This window comes from Silurus aristotelis, assembly GCF_946808225.1.
Source record: "Silurus aristotelis genome assembly, chromosome: 23".
Classification (NCBI taxonomy): Eukaryota; Metazoa; Chordata; class Actinopteri; order Siluriformes; family Siluridae; genus Silurus; species Silurus aristotelis.
In genome coordinates, this window is record NC_139596.1 from 14,283,792 (window position 1) to 14,302,483 (window position 18,692).

Below are 18,692 nucleotides of genomic sequence, written 5' to 3' on the forward strand. Positions count from 1 at the left end.
TTGTGCATTTTTTTGGCTAGCCAATATAAACAGGCTTGTGAATGAAACTTCAAAGGTAAACATTTCACACAGGAAATCACTTTCACAAAGAAGTCTGTATATCTTCAAGAAAGATTTTATTATTTTTTTTTCATAACGCATTAATCTATCCATTTATTTCAGGAAAAGCCTTTTTTTTTTTTTTAAATGAGCAATTGAAAAAAAACTAAACAAAATGAAAACAACAAACGAAAATATAATGTTACATCCTCTTCAAATTCCCATTTTCAAAAGTAGATCCTTGTTTTTATTCACAAATGCAGCAGTTTAAAAATTGAGGAGTTTCGACAAAATTATCACTTCTTATTAAATATTATTAGACCATATGCTATGTCAAAAAAAAAAAACACCTTTCAATATCGAACTTCTTAATACATTGACACAGTGCTTTAGTGCATAACTGGGCACAACTTATTAGGTAAAAGAAATTACTGATACAAATCTAATATTTTTAATGACAATACATTTAACTAATGTCATTTGCCAATACTAGGCATGGATCCAAAACTCTCCTTGTCAACATATTGAATAATGAATAATGCCATAATTCATATTTGAATAATGCCTGTGTGAAAGCTGTTCAAGACTGATTGCTTTATTACTTTTCTCAGACCAAAATATTCTCAAGCCTACTGCAACTGCGTAAAGTCTAGACCTTTACCAAGAAAAAAAAGCCTTGTAATACATATATACACTACACCTTCTCATTCATTGAATTATCCATTCAGCTAATCATGTGGCAGCAGCACAATGAATAAAATCATGTAGATACAGCTCAAGAGGTCATTCTGGCCAATGGAGATGTTGTTGCTGGTGCTAGGTCAGGAGAGACCGAATTGACAACATTTTTGACATAACAAAAATTCAAATAACTATTCTCTTTAACTTTGCTGAACAGATACGCACGATTAATCAAACACTGAGGAAGAATTGCGACAGCCATATTGGGTTTCCCTCCGTCTAGCCAAGAACAAGAAAATGAGACTACTGGATCGCTGCAAGTATGAACAGAAGTACACCTATTTAAATGTATGACACAATCAGAAAACCACTTTGAAGAAAGAAAAAGAATAATGTAATTTTAGCACCTGACAATGATTGTACTGTGCTAGAGCATTAAGAGTGTTGGTCCCAAGAGCATGCTCTTTTACGGCCATGTGTCATTACAATACAATGTCATTACATTGTGCCTGTAAACATTTAGCACTGTCTTGTTTTCCTTTGTATAATTATGCAGTGAAAAAATCATTAATGTCCCAGGGAGTACAGACAAATTATTGTAATATTTTTTCTTTTGCTAAATAGATGAATTTTATTCACTTGGGTGCTCATACTCTATAAATGTGTAGTTTCATTTCATTCACAAGGTCATTCAGGAACAATGACTTTGAGAATAATCATATTACTTATTTGTGTCTCACTAACATTAACCCAATTAAAAGTCACTCTAAAGTTCCCTGGGGCTATTAAACTTATAAAACACATCCTGATTTAATAAAGTTTTTAAAATATGCATTTAATATGTATCATATTCATATCAAGATATTTATCCCAGTGAAGGATTTATAGAAATATCCATCCAGTAGTTAAATATAATTGTCACATAATATAATACAATAATGTATTATGTCAGCCGACTGTGTAAACACATTTTATTGGCGCAGCATCCCAGACAGCCTGATTCTCACATCTCTAATACTATTACATCACTATTCTTTCTACAATTCAGCATGAGAGTCTTCTGATTTCTCCTGCTGATAACCTGGTGGTGGTACATGAAAGGATACATATGGACACCACTTAGTATTGAGACAAACCAGTCTTTGCAGAGTTGCAGAGTTGACAATGTTGAAGCCAGTCTGACCGCCAAACGTGCTGGGCTTCCAGTACTCGGGGGAACATATAGGGTTTCCCAAAAGACCTTTTAGGGAAAATGGAGCCCCCATTTCTACCATGCTCTGTCCAAATATGGCGCCAGGCCTTGTCTTCTCAAGCATCAAACCCACATAGAACTCCATCGCATCTACATCTCCATAGAGCTCTTCCAACTCATGGGCGGTCTTCTTATCAGCTAAAAAAGATTTAAAAAATTTACTTGCCACAAATCGAGCATAAGATTGCAAGACTAGCAGGATGTGATATGATAAGCATTTTAGCTATGTATCTGCAATTTATAATTAAACAAAGTGGAATAGGCCAATATTTATCTATTTTTATAAGAAAATAAATTAAATAAAGTTTTTTGTTGCTGTTGCTTAAATGCTAACTTTTAATACATAAGCTTTAATTGTAATTATTATTCGCCTTAAGCCCATATTATAATAAAGTTGCTGAGTAGCAAAATAATGGTCTGCTGCCACAGATTTTAATCTGTATTGCCATGTTCAGTAGTTACTTACAGAGAGGGTTTTTTACATCACTACAAAACTGTAAAGAGACTATAAAGTATAGCTTATTTACACACATCATTATTACGCAGCAACTTATTTGGATATTCTTTTGAAAATGTCGCCATTCTCTTTTTTCTTGCTTCATGAAAAATGGATTTAAAAGAAATAAAGTGAATGGCATCCATTTATCTCCCTTTAACATAAAAAAGTCAGACACACAGATAGACAGACACATACACATACAGATAGAGAGATACACTACACGGACAATTACCACTTACTTACTTACATTACCAGCCATATGTGGTTCTACCCTGAACTGTTACCATAGATTTGGAGGCATACAATTGTATAGGTTGCCTTTTAACAGGGTAGCATTACCTCTTTTCTTGAATTAAAAGACACAAACCAGTCCCAGCACAAAAATGCCCCTGTGCACAAAGCCAGCTCGATGAAGATATGGTTTATGTGAGTTAGAGTGGAAGCTCTTAAGTGGCCTGCTGTAAAGCTCTGACCTTGAAATGAATTGGAAGACTGACCGCAACTCAGGCCTACTGACCCTACATCAGTACCTGACTTTTCTAACATCCTTGTGGCTGAATGAGCACAAATCTCCCCAAGCACACTCCAAAATCTAGTGGAAGATATTTCCAGAAGAGTAGAGGTTTTTTATAACAGAAAATGGAGAATAAATGTGGAGTGGTATGGTCGAAAAGCACATACGAATGTTATGGTCAGGTGTCAACAAACTTTTGTCAATATAATGTAGTTGGATAGAGTAATTGTATATTTATCCTAGAAGTCCTCACGGTTCAAAATATGGATCATGAATTCTTTTAAGTACATATATAAGTAGAACCATGTCATAATATATGATTGATATGAAATATAAGCACATATGTGTATGTAAATACCTATAAATTCGTAGAATGATTTGTATGGCTTTAGGTTAAATCTTTTGCGGTACTCATTGAATGGCTGTAGCCGAAGTTCCCGAGATTCTTTAATGACTCCTTCAGCTACTCTGGCCACAATCTGTGGTAAATTATGACCACCTCCAATCTGAAAAAAATAAATAAATAAATAAAGCACACATAGAACACTTGTAAATGAGAAGCATCTACTTTGCATATAACTGATAAGTCAGCAGGCTAAGTTTGTAATATAAAAAACTGCATTTACCCAATATTGGCTCTTACCAATTAAAAGCACATTATACAAGTGTCACAACAAATCCTGTTTAGCTTTAAGGAACAATCTGAAGCTACAGTTTTAGGGGAGAAGATGACAAAAAGTTTCAGCTTCAGCTTTACACAGTCTATTCTATAAATAAATATACATTAAAAAAGATAAAAGACACCACTTCCTGTTGCAGACTGCTCATAAAGTACACCAGCAAACCTGAAACTAAAATGTTCATTAAAATCTAGAATGTATGCTGTCACCAGATAAAATTTTGGTATGGAGCCTGTGACTAGATCATAACTGCTGTGTTAGTTAAAGGGTATGTCTGTTCTAGTACAAAAACTGTGTTGACATACTTTTCCATTTTTCTCTATACTTTTCAAGTTCCTCCCAAGAATCACAGTCAGACAAGATATTTTGTGAGTGTGAGGGTGTTAAACTACAGGAAGCATGTGTTTTTTAATGTGTTGGTGTTTTTTTTTTTTTTTTTTTTTTTTTTGGGTATATAAGGCTGAAAATCCTCAGTGTTTTCACAGAATATAATCTATGATTATCAGTTTGGCTAAACTTTGTGGTTTTTAATAACCTTTATTTTTCTTTTTGCTGTATTATGCAACACTTTAAGTTGCGTATAACTGTTAGCCCAATGTTGCAGTTGCTGTAATCGAATTTGTAAGAATACACCAAATTGGGTTTGCATTCTCATAGCTATTACTCTAATACGTGTGTAAAAATGGTTCAGTCCTGGTCTCAACAATTCAGACATTCACATCAGGACATCTCTGGGCATTAGAATAATAATTTTTAGTTACAGCATAAAGGAATGTTTGTAATCTATATATACATGCACTTTATATATATACAGGACAGTGAAAATCTTTTTTTTTGCATATTCCAGCTTGTCCAAAACCTGGGGTCACATATAAAATGAAAGTGCATACACAGAGAATTTAATATGCATTATACAGACAAAAGTACTAGGACACCTTACATTTCTAGCCATATGTGGTAACTGTCACCACAAAGTAAGAGACACACAATTGTATAGGAAGTCTTTTAGCAAAGTAGTGTTCAAAAAGCACATATGAAGGTAGGTGTCCACAAACTTTTGTCCATATAGTGTACTTCCAAAAGAGTTTATAGATATTAATTTACAGATGGACCACATTCACAGTTTTGTTACAATTGAATAAATACTAATGTGTTAATATACTATTCGTTACAATTAAATATATGATATTATGTCTTACAAGTTGAAACATCCATACATAAGTTTGTTCAAATGTAGCAATAATTTCCTGAGCACCCTGTTTTCCCCATCATCACTAAACAAGAAGATTCATGTTAATAATATGAACAGCTGAAGCAACGGTTTTTGGGAAAGAGCACGTAGCACTTTGGTTTCACACAGTCTATTTCATAAATAAACACATTTCAAAAAGACTAAATACAACACTTCCTTTTTGAGACTACGCAACATTGCACCAATTATGTTCTTAAAGACCACAATGCGAATCAAAATCTACAGGCTATTCTTATGTCAAATTAAAAAAAATGTCTAAACCAATACCATAAAACCTGACTGAAAGTGTAAATAAAACCACTCTGTCAAACTTCCTTGATTGAAAATAAACATAAATTGATTTATCTTTACTAAAAGTCAAAAGAGATGCAAATTTCACCTGTCCTGCTGGCTGAAATGAGAAAGCCTGAACCAGTTTCTCCACTCCATAGTGAGTCAGTAAGGAGGTGTTGAACATGAACTCAGAATAGGGAATCTCTCTTCCATCAATAAAGAAGCTGTTGGGCATTAATGGATGCCAATGGTAAAGATGATTAAACTCAACGGCAATGCGGTTCTGGTACTGGAACTGGGACTTAAAGAGCAGGGTTGGATCAAACTTCAGCTTTAGTTGGTAGCCACTTAGGTGCTGAACATAATCCTCAATCACTATCCGGATCGTTTCACCTGGAAAGCAAGCAAATTTGAGAAAACATTTTATGAAAAATGATACAAAAAAGTACTGAAAGTATCTCTGGGTATTTTCTTGTAGAGCTTTCTGATCAGGGGGTTTCTCAATATGGTCTAGACCACCATATTTCTATCTCGCTCCTGTTTTTCAGCCAAACAAAATAATAAATTAAACTGCTGACTTAGCCATAGAATAAATTTTAAAATTGTACAACATAGTCAATGATCAAAAACAGCCTTTATTTGTGACATATACATTACAGGACAGTGAAATTCTTTTCTTTGCATATCCCAGCTTGTTCAGAACCTGGGGTCAGAGTACAGGGTCAGCCATGATAAAAAAAAGCCCCTGAAGCACAGAGGGCTTTTCTCAAGGGCCCAAGAGTGGCAGCTTGGCAATCCCAGGGCTTAACCTCCCAGCCTTCCGACCAGTAGCCGGCACCTTAACCACAGAGCTACCACTGTCCAATGTCATGAAATTTCCAGCACAACTATGTTTCTTTAAACGTGCAAAAATCTTTAAACTAGACCTAAACATATAAAGACTGGAAAACCTGAGGCAAAGTTTCCTTTTCTTTCAGCCTTTGTGTGGGAACCAACAATCACCATAACGCACACACATTTTTTTATGTACAGACATCTTAAACATGTTTTTGCAGTTATTGTGTTTTTTTTCCTAGTGCACTTTGGTGAAAATAAGGTAACAATGGCAACCTTGTTATTAGCTGTCCTGGCCTGCTCTTCCCTCACAAAAATTTTCATAAACTGACTATGGGGGTGTGATTCCTTCCCAAATGGTCCTTTGTTTTTTGTTCTAGTCACAATGCACTATGCTCCCTCAGATCTTCTAGCAGATCTTTCTCAACTTGTACCACTATCTCTCAGGGTAAAATTTAAGTATAAACCAAGACTCTTTTCTGTTCTAGCACTGAGGTGCTGGAATGAACTTGCCCTAGAGGTCTGAACAACCAAGTCACTGGCTATCTTCAAATGACAGGTGAAGCCCTACCTCTTCCTGGAACAATTAAACTAGCATTTATTTTTCCAGTTTGTTATATAAATTGGATATATATATATACAAACTGGAAAAATAAATGCTAGTTTAATTGTTCTAGTTTCTATAATTCCTCCCAACATGGTTTTAGGGTCTTGGAATTCTAAGTTTGCAACCTAGTGATCCAGTGTTGATTTATTTATTGATAGAGACTTCAAAGAGCTTTTGTACCTCGCTCTTGATAAGGGCATCTGCTAAATGCTGTCAATGTAAATGTTATTAGCACTTAACAATAAATTCTGCAAAAAAAGGAAAATGTGGCACAACTTTACCTATAATAATAAGTCTGGTGGTCTGAAATAGTTGCTCATCTCCCCAGGTGGGATGCTCTTTCTTTAAGATGTCACACACACGGTTGTGTTCACGTAGCCACAGGGTGGCATACATGCTCAATCCTGGCAAGAGGCCAAACACCTCCTGACCAATAGCAATTTGATTTTCGGGTGGAACGGATGAAGGGTAATGCATGTTCACGTTGGTTTCTGCCACTGTAGGTGGGTACATCTCCCCATTTATCATCTGCCAACACAGGACATTGTAAAACAGCAGTTAAACTAAACCAATGAAATGGTGCCATGGATGGTTTTTCTTTTTCTGCAAAATGTGCAAGAATTTCAGGCTTCCTTTTTAAACCTAATTACTGTATTCTGCATGCTCATCTCCAAGACACACAATATACGGACCTACCAACTGGTAAATAAGCCTTTTCTAAGAAAAGGGGGACGCAAAGCATTACATGGGTGTAGAAACCTTCCTTCATCCTTCTTATCTTATGATTCATTCAAACACTTATGCAACATTAATCTCCACGCCTTAGAAAAAAGTATAAGCATATCTTCAGATATCACTAGCTGAACATGTGGCACAGCTATGGAAAAAAAAAACATTCTCCTGATTAAAATCTCTAAAAGATTTGGTTGTATCAACAAAAAGTTGATGATAAGCAAATAAGGAGATAAGAAATAAATAAGAGCAAAAAAGAAAAGATGTAAGACCATGCCAATTTTACAGCAGTGGCGGTACCTGGTACTTTAGCTTCCCATCTTTGTGAAGTCTGAGACTCAGCTGCCGTTCAAGGTTATCTCCATAGACATGGCCAGCATCTACCTATTTATAAAATAAAATAGTATTTTCAATGTTAATTTTCAATAGACTTTTTGACTATAAAAATTATATCCAAATTAACTAACTCTTACTGTTTTCTACTTTCTGGAAGAACTCACCCCATGACCTAGACCTTTGGTAAAACCAAGCCCCATCCGATTGTGGGTTTTGAAGAACTGGTGAGTGAAATGCTGAGCAAAAAAGCCAAACATTAAATTTGTACCCTGGGGGTCTGGCCTAAATTCCCGCCTCACAAGGAATTTCTCTACCAAATGTTTGGGATCGGGAAGCTCCTTTTTTCCTGCAGAGAGAAAATAAATTAACAGTTTTTAAAAGTATTAAATTACTTTAGTAGTGTACTCTATAAATACATTTAACTGCTATTAATTGACGTTTATTCTTTCTGACTACCCTACCTTTGGTACCCATAGGTGTTGGACAGTCCAGCGGCACTGGAGGTAGAAGTCGGGTGTAATAAGTGCTATTATAATAGGATTCCCAGTTCAGGTAGCCATACTTTGAGTTATAAGTAGGAGGGCTGGGAATCAGGTCGGATCGCACTGTGAGACACAGGAGACAGGGTTATAATTTCGGCTGCTACTATCAATCAATTTGAAAATCGATTACTTGAATAATTATTTTCCGATTAATCCGTTGTTGTTTTACATCTGAACTTTTTTTTATTCAGACGTTTTGCTTATTATATCTATATAAACTCTAATTCAGGGTATTTATGTATAAAAGTATACTTATTAACTTTAACTATGTTTAATTCTGACATTTTATAAAGCTTATAGTAGCTGCTTGTTGAGCAGTGCAGAGGATTTCTCCTCTAACAAATTGACTCATACTGGATTGTTTCTTTCTGTTAAGAAAAACTAACAAAAAAAGCATTTGAGTACACAAGGTGAAGCAATTTGTGTAAATCAACATTTGTATTGTTTTTAATGATAACTGCAGATGGCTGACAACCAGGCTTAAAAAATCTATACAAAACATAATACCACCTTTTTGTATAATAATTAAATGACAAATCATAAAAAAGCATTAAAAAAACAAACATTAAAATGTAGAGTAAAAACGCAGTTAAACACTTTTAAAAACAGATATGTTACAAAGTTACAAAGAGTTTATACAATAGCACGTCATTAATCTATACCATTTTCACATGACGAGGATTCTACAGGATTTTTGCTTACCGTGCTGATGTTTCGCCTTTATTCGGATGCACACTTTTACCTGCTGCAGTTTGACCCTGTCAAATCCTCCATCATTTTGTAAACTGCTGTGTTAACTCACCATCACGCTAACCCTTAACTTGAGCAGCCCACCAATTATTTAACGTCATTCATTGATAACAAATTTCATTACCGATTATTATCAATTAGTTATTGCAATACTGTCTACAAAGTCACACCTCACTCTGTGGCTTATGTTATGTCGGGTTTACAGTTCCTTTGCAAAACCATTTTCTTCCGCTGAAATTGCTCTCGTTTAATAGACCTTGAAAGGTTGGAGCATATTTTGGAGCCTGCCATGAACACAAGTTAAAGTTCTTCCTTTAGGTTTTGCTAAAACTCTGTATCAATATAACGCATTGTGTGTATGCCATTATCATTTGAATTTATTTGACACTTCTTTTTTTACATTTTCGTTCACACTTGACTGTTCACACAGACTGGTTTTAAGTCATTGTTTGACTATATGACTCACTGGACTGATTTGACATTACAGCTCTCTGGTGAACAACTCTGAAAGGTTAGTGGAGAGTGAATATATGAAGGCTTACATGCCAACAACCCTTGGCAGCAGCAGAGAGATGTGAGGAATTTGAAGACTTTCTGCGGACTACACGAGTAACCATAACAACGGGGGGCTGAAAGACCCTGTACATTGCATTACAGGAAGTGATAAAGCGAGTCTTGGCCTGAGTGAATATTAGCAGGATGTTCTGTCTGTGGGGATTTTCTTAACAGATCTGTCAAGAGAGAAGTCAAGCTAGCTGAGAAAACATTGTAAACATTTCATGCATACTTGTTTCCTTATGTACACATAGGCCCCTACTTTGTTGATGTTCAGTTCTTTATCTCCTAAGTGAAGTTGTCTGTCTTCTGGCAAACTGACATACTGTCTAATGTAGTTATTCTTTTTTTAAAACCATTCTGTATCATAGCCAGAGCATACGGAAGCGATACATGAACCCTAATGCAGATTATTAAAAATGGTGAATCTGCGTTTCTCAGTATTAGCGTTCGGTTTCATGGTTAGATTGTGTTAGATTGTGAGCACAACTCTAAGCAGCAGCATCGTGAGAAATCAACACCCTTAAGTTATCTCAGCTCTTTTACACTTCTGTTATCTCAGCTCCTCCTCTTTCCTTGGTACGATTTTAAGGGCATTTTTTTTTTAGCAACTTAGTAAAATGTTTTCAGACAATTTACAACTGTAAATGATACCTAAACACACACACACACACACACACACACACACACACACACACACACACACCTATTATATAAACATAAATATATATACACAAAAAAAAATTTCGAGACATGGCCTTGCCTACACAGGAATCTTAAAGAATGTTGATCAGTGTGGGGTAGTATGCTGCAATTTGCTAAATAATTAAAACTTTACAGGTTATATGTATGTAGCAGCGGGCACATCCACGAGCACCAGTTTACAAATGGATGACTGAGCCGGATGCGCACCATTTTAATGTCTGATGATGTCAAAAAAAAGTTTTAAAAAAAATCTAAAATTGGGCTTTGAAACACCAAAAAAACCCAGAAAAAGATACATGCTCTAACATTGAGACAACTGAACTCTGTCAACCACTGGTCAGAGTAAGGCATCTCAGAAGGCAGGAGATGTGTAATGTACATCCTGACAGCTATTAATGTATCATAATATTTCTTTTGTCGTATCGAAATCGTCATCAGTCGAAAAAGTCCAGCCATCATAACTTATATAGCATTTGGCAGACACGCTTTTCCAGAGCAAAAGTGTCAAGGGCCTTAAACTTGTGACCTTCTGATCCAGAGGCCAATGCCTTAACCATTGAGCAACTGTACCACCTCCCTTCCACTTATATCTTGAATCAATAACTTGAATAAATGTTTAAATGAATGAATTAGCAAGCAACACTAATATAGCTCACCAACTATGCTAAATTATTAGAATTCAAATCAGCCTAAAATATTAATACATTTATGTTATTCTTAGTTTTCTTCTGTTACATAAAGGAAGCACAATACATCATTAGGACACTGTTAAATGCTGTGAGGATGCAAGCAGACATTTTGAAACGAAGTGGGGTTTTTTTCATCGCTTGTCATTTTCATCCCTGAACAATAAAACATTACAGAAGTCTGACATGTTTCTATGTATGAGACCCAGATTATGATTTAACCACATAAATAAATGGAGCAAACCAGATTCCCAGCTTCACAAATGCAGCAATGAGGAAGGATATGACTAAGCTGACTTTTGCAAATATTTATCTTGGACAGTGCATTGAAGGTTGCACTTATGTTCATCAGCTGTGAAGCATCTGTCGACTGCAACATAAATACGTACTGACCACAAAATGTTTAAATAGCATTCATCAACTGGATTTCACATTAAATATGATTAGATATGACATTAGATAATAATGACATCAGAATATCCTGTACCACTAGTGGTTGTATTCTGTCGAAATGGGTGCACTGACTATTTCATCCGGAAGGAAAGAGAGAACAGTGAAAAGTTTTTAAACAACCTACCTGTGAGGACTTTATACATGATCCAATCTCTCAAAAAGGTTTTATTGATGAAGCTCCATAGCCAGTAAAAATGGGTCAGGATGTAATGGATGACATCAGGATTTGGCCTCAAGAGCTCAATGACCCTGGACAAGAGCTCAGCTTTAAGGACAAGAAAAAAGAAACAAATCATTTTGAGATACACACAGGCCTGTAGTGTGATAAATAACATCTAAACCACTTCTTCTTCTTCTTTAGCTTCTCCCATTAGGGGTCGCCAGAGGGCGGCTCATCCGTCTCCACACCCGCCTGTCCTCTATATCTGCCTCTTTCACACCAACTACCTGCATGTTTTCCTTCACCACATCCATAAACCTCCTCCTTGGTCTTCCTCTTTTCCTCCTTCCTGGTAGCTCCATCCTTAACATTCTTCTACCGATATACCCCATGTCCCTCCTATGCACATGTCCAAACCATCTCAATCTCGCCTCCCTCACCTTGTCTCCAAAACGTCCTACATGCGCCGTCCCACTAATAAACTCATTTCTAATCCTGTCCATCGTCGTCACTAACAACGAAAACCTCAACATCTTCAGCTCTGCTACCTCCAGCTTCACCTCCTGTCTTTTACTTAATGCCAGTGTCTCTAAACCATACAACATCGCAGGTCTCACCACAGTCCTATAAACTTTCCCTTTCACTCTTGCAGATACTCTTCTATCACAAATCACTCTTGCTATCACTCTTCTCCACCCACTCCACCGTGCCTGCACTCTTTTCTTCACTTCTCTAACACACTCTCTATTACTTTATAAATAACATCTAAACCACTGATATGTACAATTTGTAATTTGCTTGAAAGTGTTTTCAGACGTAAGAAATTTTATGTGAACACCTGAAATCTGGGTCCAGCTTTTCCACAGCATAAACATGTAAATAGTAGCTGATGATGTGGCTTTTGGACTGATTACTCTACACAATAATACAATTCTGTAATGCTATAATTTAAGTTGAGGTAAAATGTATAAATTAAATGTGTGTAAACTACAAGTGATTTTAAAATTATAATGAAAAAGCTTATACTACTATTTCCGCTTGTGTTTAAACTTCAACAGACTTGAACAACAGACAAGTTTAATTGAATCATTGATGCTACTGTAAGAATCCTAAAAGGCATTGCATTTTTAATGATTTTACTGTATAAACTCTCAAATGATTATTCACTCACTAAACTGTCTAATTACCAAATCAGCCAATAGTGGGACATAATAGGGATTATTTTTGTTTTAGGTACAATGCATTGATTTACCATAGATTTTGCTCTCTAGTTTTAGAATTTCTAATCCTGCCAGTGTACTCTTGGTCATATACCAAGTCCAGTAGGAGTTACATGCTGTTTGATTCTGGTTCTAAGCAATGTATTGTTACTGAAACCCCATAGAAAGTATGAACACTCAATAAGTCTGAAGAAGAAACCACACAACTGCTATTACTGCTGTTTTGTTCTAACACTCGGTCTTTTTTGTCTTGTGCAAAAATGAAATTTTTCATTTAGTCACAAATGTAATGTTATATAAAACACAAAGAACTACATAAGTTACTGAGGTAATGTTACATAATTGCATATTTTAAGAAAGATAGAATTGCATATTTTTATCTAATCAAATGGTTTATTTTCAACCCAACAAATCACACCCTCCCTACCCTGTAAGTATAATCATGTCTGTCTGAGCAAAAACACACCCCCATCCATTTGAATCCAGCAGTTACATAAAATCCATGGGAACAACCTGTACTACATTTTAGTTTATTGTAACTAGATCTCTCCTCAGGCAACAGAATATTCCCTCTATTTCCATGAATTTCCATTAGCCCCAAAGAGATAATGTTGCCAAGCTCATTTTCTGACCTACAGACACAGCTGCTGTTATCTAGAGCTCTTACACAACTAATCTGAAATTCTTAGTCTGTGTGTGCTGTCCAACACTGTCTTTAGAGGATTTACAACTCGTACCAAAATGTTAAGAATCCATTATTTAGCTTTTGATCATAAAAAAATATAAATCACTGAAGAATGAATGTAATAGTACATACAATGCAGAGGTATGAGCCGCTAGATACTAACTGCTGGTAAACTAAGCACTGCAACACTAACTCCAACAACTATGCTTTTAAGGTGTGTACATGTTTTAGTTGTTCATGTGCATAATTTTGTTTGCTACAGACACTACAGTAAGACTCAAATCAATGTGTTTTGGGCATAATGTTTGTTTTAAAGTGTTAAGTTATATTAAAGCTACCATATATGTTGAAATGTAAGCATATTGATCATATACTCTATGAAATTAGACCTAATCCAGTAACTATTCAGTCTTTTTTTTTATAATAAAATAACAACATATGTATGTATGTGTGTATATTTATGTAAATGTGTTAATCCAACGAAAAACAGGAACTAAAACAAATCAAAACAGGAACAGTAGAAAATAAAATAAAGGTTTACTTACGGGTAGTGCAATTTTTCCCATAGTACCCAGTTCTGGTGCAGTCACATTGGTATTGGTCTAGTTCATATCGCACACAGATTCCCCGGTTTTGACATGGGTAGTAGCAACAAGGATTCACTGTGAACAAAAGACAAATATATATGGATTCTCATATATATATATATGGATATATATACAGTGAGGAAAATAAGTATTTGAACACTCTGCTATTTTGCAAGTTCTCCCACTTAGAAATCATGAAGGGGTCTGAAATTGTCATCGTAGGTACATGTCCACTGTGAGAGACATAATCTAAAAAAAAAAATCCAGAAATCACAATATATGATTTTTAAACTATTTATTTGTATGATACAGCTGCAAATAAGTATTTGAACACCTGTCTATCAGCTAGAATTCTGACCCTCAAAGACCTGTTAGTCTGCCTTTAAAATGTCCACCTTCACTACATTTATTATCCCAAATTAGATGCACCTGTTTGAGGTCGTTAGCTGCATAAAAACACCTGTCCACCCCATACAATCAGTAAGAATCCAACTACTAACATGGCCCAGACCAAAGAGCTGTCCAAAGACACTAGAGACAAAATTGTACACCTCCACAAGGCTGGAAAGGGCTACGGGGAAATTGCCAAGCAGCTTGGTGAAAAAAGGTCCACTGTTGGAGCAATCATTAGAAAATGGAAGAAGCTAAACATGACTGTCAATCTCCCTCGGACTGGGGCTCCATGCAAGATCTCACCTCGTGGGGTCTCAATGATCCTAAGGAAGGTGAGAAATCAACCCAGAACTACACGGGAGGAGCTGGTCAATGACCTGAAAAGAGCTGGGACCACCGTTTCCAAGGTTACTGTTGGTAATACACTAAGACGTCATGGTTTGAAATCATGCATGGCACGGAAGGTTCCCCTGCTTAAACCACCATATGTCCAGGCACGTCTTAAGTTGCCAATGACCATTTGGATGATCCAGAGGAGTCATGGGAGAAAGTCATGTGGTCAGATGAGACCAAAATAGAACTTTTGGGTCATAATTTCACTAAACGTGTTTGGAGGAAGAAGAATGATTAGTACCATCCCAAGAACACCATCCCTACTGTGAAGCATGGGGGTGGTAGCATCATGCTTTGGGGGTGTTTTTCTGCACATGGGACAGGGCAACTGCACTGTATTAAGAAGAGGATGACCGGGGCCATGTATTGCGAGATTTTGGGGAACAACCTCCTTCCCTCAGTTAGAGCATTGAAGATGGGTCGAGGCTGGGTCTTCCAACATGACAATGACCCGAAGCACACAGCCAGGATAACCAAGGAGTGGCTCTGTAAGAAGCATATCAAGGTTCTGGCGTGGCCTAGCCAGTCTCCAGACCTAAACCCAATAGAGAATCTTTGGAGGGAGCTCAAACTCCGTGTTTCTCAGTGACAGGCCAGAAACCTGACTGATCTAGAGAAGATCTGTGTGGAGGAGTGGGCCAAAATCCCTCCTGCAGTGTGTGCAAACCTGGTGAAAAACTACAGGAAACGTTTGACCTCAAACAAATGCTACTGTACCAAATATTAACATTGACTTTCTCAGGTGTTCAAATACTTATTTGCAGCTGTATCATACAAATAAATAGTTTAAAAATCATATATTGTGATTTCTGGATTTATTTTTTAGATTATGTCTCTCACAGTGGACATGCACCTACGATGACAATTTCAGACCCCTCCATGATTTCTAAGTGGGAGAACTTGCAAAATAGCAGGGTGTTCAAATACTTATTTTTCTCACTGTATATATATATACTGTATATTCATGAATTTTATGTATAAAACAAAAGTTCTTGAAACAATTGCTTTTTGTGATATATGTCCTTTTTTTTTTTACTTTATTGTTTTTTGCGAAACATGAATTTTGAATTCTCATGAAGAACATATTGCATTTGTTCATCTACTCGGTAAAGCAGCAGGCCTCGAGGACGTTACCGCTGTCCAAACACACTTGGTTGGTCCGCTTATTTCAACATTAACATGTTAAAAAATGTAACATAAACAAAACTGACCCTAATAAAGATATATGACTCAAACAATTTAATCTCTTGCCATTGTTATATAACTTCCTCTCTCTGTTTTAATGATTGGCATAATCCTAAAATAACATAACCTCTAAATTAATTGTGGTTTTATGTATCACATGAGAGATAACCAGACTCTACAGTTTGTCCAAGTAGTTTGTCTTAGAAATAGTTCCCACGATCAATTCAAGCGAAAATTTTCACAGGAACTCAACTCTAGACATGTGTTTTGTGATAAGTGCTGCTAACTTCTGCGCTGAAGTCACATGGCACAGTGAATGAATTAAGTGGCAAATTTGACAATATGCATCAGTATGACAGCAAATCTACAGCTGCTTTGTTACCTCCTTCTGGTAGTACACTCTTTGTGTAAGATTGATAAGATTGAGTGCTAAAGTTACAATACAATTGTATTTTTTTTACAAGACAATACCGGACCACCAAAGTCCTACTAATGGTATATATATATATATATATATATATATATATATATATATATATATATATATATATATATATATATATATATATATATATATATATATATATATATGTGTGTGTGTGTGTGTGTGTGTGTGTGTGTGTGTGTGTGTGTGTGTGTGTGTGTGTTCAGAGATCTCTTTTGTTTGTCTCAAAACCGCTTTAAGATTTAATCTAGAACTGTTCAACTAAGTGGTTTTTAATTCAGAAATGGTTTCAAATGAAGTACCGTTAGCCATCCGAAAAAAATTTAATTCATTCAATTTTAGCAAGTATTCCATTCTGGTTATGGGTGATATGAACCCCGAGCCTTTCCAAGGAACACTGGGCAGAATGAGAAAATAGTAGCGGATGAGATGTGAGTCCCATTATGCAAAATGCATACAAATTCACAAATACATTCATGCCCAGGGCAATTTTAGTGTAGCTTATCTACTTTCAGGAATGTTTTCTGCTATGTGATATACAGCATAATCCACACTACCATATGCCCTTCTGACAGGAACTCTAAAAGATTACTTCATGCAGCTTTATTACACATTCACAGCCATTACACATTAACAGCTGTAAATTACTCGCAAGTAGCCAGGAAAAAAAGGAATGGAAATCCAGGACCCCCAGCCCACCCCCAAACACCGACCATCATCACCACCACCCCCAGCCCACCACCAATGAATTGCAGCTGCCTAACATCAGCTGATAGAAAGTTTGATAAGGCCTGTTACACAATTGCAAGCTTTAAGTAAAAAAATATATTTCCATGTACCATTAACCACACAAAGAATACATTAATGAACGTTTTTTTATTTATTGGCTTTCTACAACCCTTTAGGGGGTTTACTGGGTGACTTGATATAGTAGTGAGAAAGTAGACTTGTCAGACACTGATGATCTCAGCCGGCTCACTCAAGACCAGGCATGCTCTTTCTCATGCATACCGACAGAGGGTTAAAAAAGGAGTTTAATTTAAGACAACAAAGTTTATAAGCACAAGATCACACAAACCTATCATTAATTATTAACTGTCTCCAGGGTTTTAATAAACAACCTGTAATCCTGTTGTGTAAGTGTTTTCCCAGAGCTGGGAATTTTCCTGTTTGTTTTTTGCCCCCATTGTGTCTAAAGTGAAATATTCTTTCAAAAAAAAGATGCAAGTTACACTGATACAAGCATGTTCTCCATGTCGCAATAATACATGAGACTTGGAGGCATTACCATTTTTTTATTCTTTCTATTCTTGCATGATATTTTGTTTTCCACGCAGCTATAAACAGGACACTTATATGTATTACCACTTGGACACTTACTACTATTTGCTGGAGAAGAGTTTTCTTCTTCACCGCTGGATAATGTCCATTCCTGCACCAGAGTGCACAACCACACGAGGAGAAAACTGCTTAATGCTGAAGAAGAAAGAGGAAGCACAAAGGGGGTTGTTATATACATTTACAGAACAACCACACAAAGAACTTCTCAACACTTACTTTTCATTGTAGAGGAATAGTAAAAAGAGCGATTCCGACAGCTGAAGTTTCTCTCATAAGCAGCGTAGTGGAACGGATGGCCAAGCCAAGTGCGGTATTCTGTGCGTAAATACGCATGCGTTTGTTCTCAGCCCTGCACTTTCTTTCCCTTGCACTTCTGCTGACTATGAGATCGGAGATGCTTAACCGAGCTGAGTAAAGGCGGTTTGCAGAAGAAAAAAAAAAAACAGCTGGCAAATACCCAACCTTCTTCAAGAGCAAAGATAAACTTTTACCTCCTCCCCAAGCTGAGAAGCTCATTGCGCATGCAATACATTCATATTTAAACCGCATCCACACACTGCAAATAAAGCTCGAAATATAAGTGTCGGGTTACAGAGCAGCCTCGAAATTAGAGCATTTTTAGCGCCACCATGCGACCGATTTTTGCTATTTCTTGCACCGAGGTTTTGTTTATGTCATTGATGCATAATGACCTAGTAAACATTTCATATATCTAATTGTTGCATTATAATTTTTGAGCAAACACATTTTCCGTCGATTAAAGCAAGATTTATATTCCTATTGGAATTTATAACTGGATTTATACCTTTCATATTCAAGTTAATAAAAGCTCATTTATCACTTATTTATAGTGCTGTCCTTCTATTCCAGAGACCCAACCAGTACAGTGATTT

At 36.3% G+C, this 18,692-nt stretch overlaps 1 protein-coding gene across 4 annotated transcripts; it reads right to left on the reverse strand.

Annotated features, from left to right (window-relative positions):
- Positions 1-99: 99 nt before the first annotated feature.
- Positions 100-18,384, reverse strand: ptgs1 (prostaglandin-endoperoxide synthase 1). 4 transcript variants are annotated; one of them, XR_014531215.1, is made up of 12 exons: positions 18,016-18,384; positions 17,839-17,934; positions 14,001-14,117; positions 11,515-11,655; positions 8,161-8,304; positions 7,864-8,045; positions 7,664-7,747; positions 6,913-7,159; positions 5,297-5,583; positions 3,344-3,491; positions 960-2,110; positions 100-849 (listed from the first exon to the last, which is right to left on the reverse strand). XR_014531215.1 is itself a non-coding variant. In XM_083527624.1 (11 exons), exons 1-11 carry the CDS (start codon positions 18,020-18,022, stop codon positions 1,758-1,760), a joined length of 1,806 nt encoding a protein of 601 aa, XP_083383750.1. In that variant the 5' UTR covers positions 18,023-18,133; the 3' UTR covers positions 100-1,757. The 4 variants fall into 4 exon arrangements, 1 of the variants encoding a protein (XP_083383750.1); XR_014531216.1 differs by having other exon boundaries at positions 100-929; positions 1,025-2,110; positions 18,016-18,379; XR_014531217.1 differs by having other exon boundaries at positions 100-911; positions 1,025-2,110; positions 18,016-18,376.
- Between the last annotated feature and the right edge of the window lie 308 nt (positions 18,385-18,692).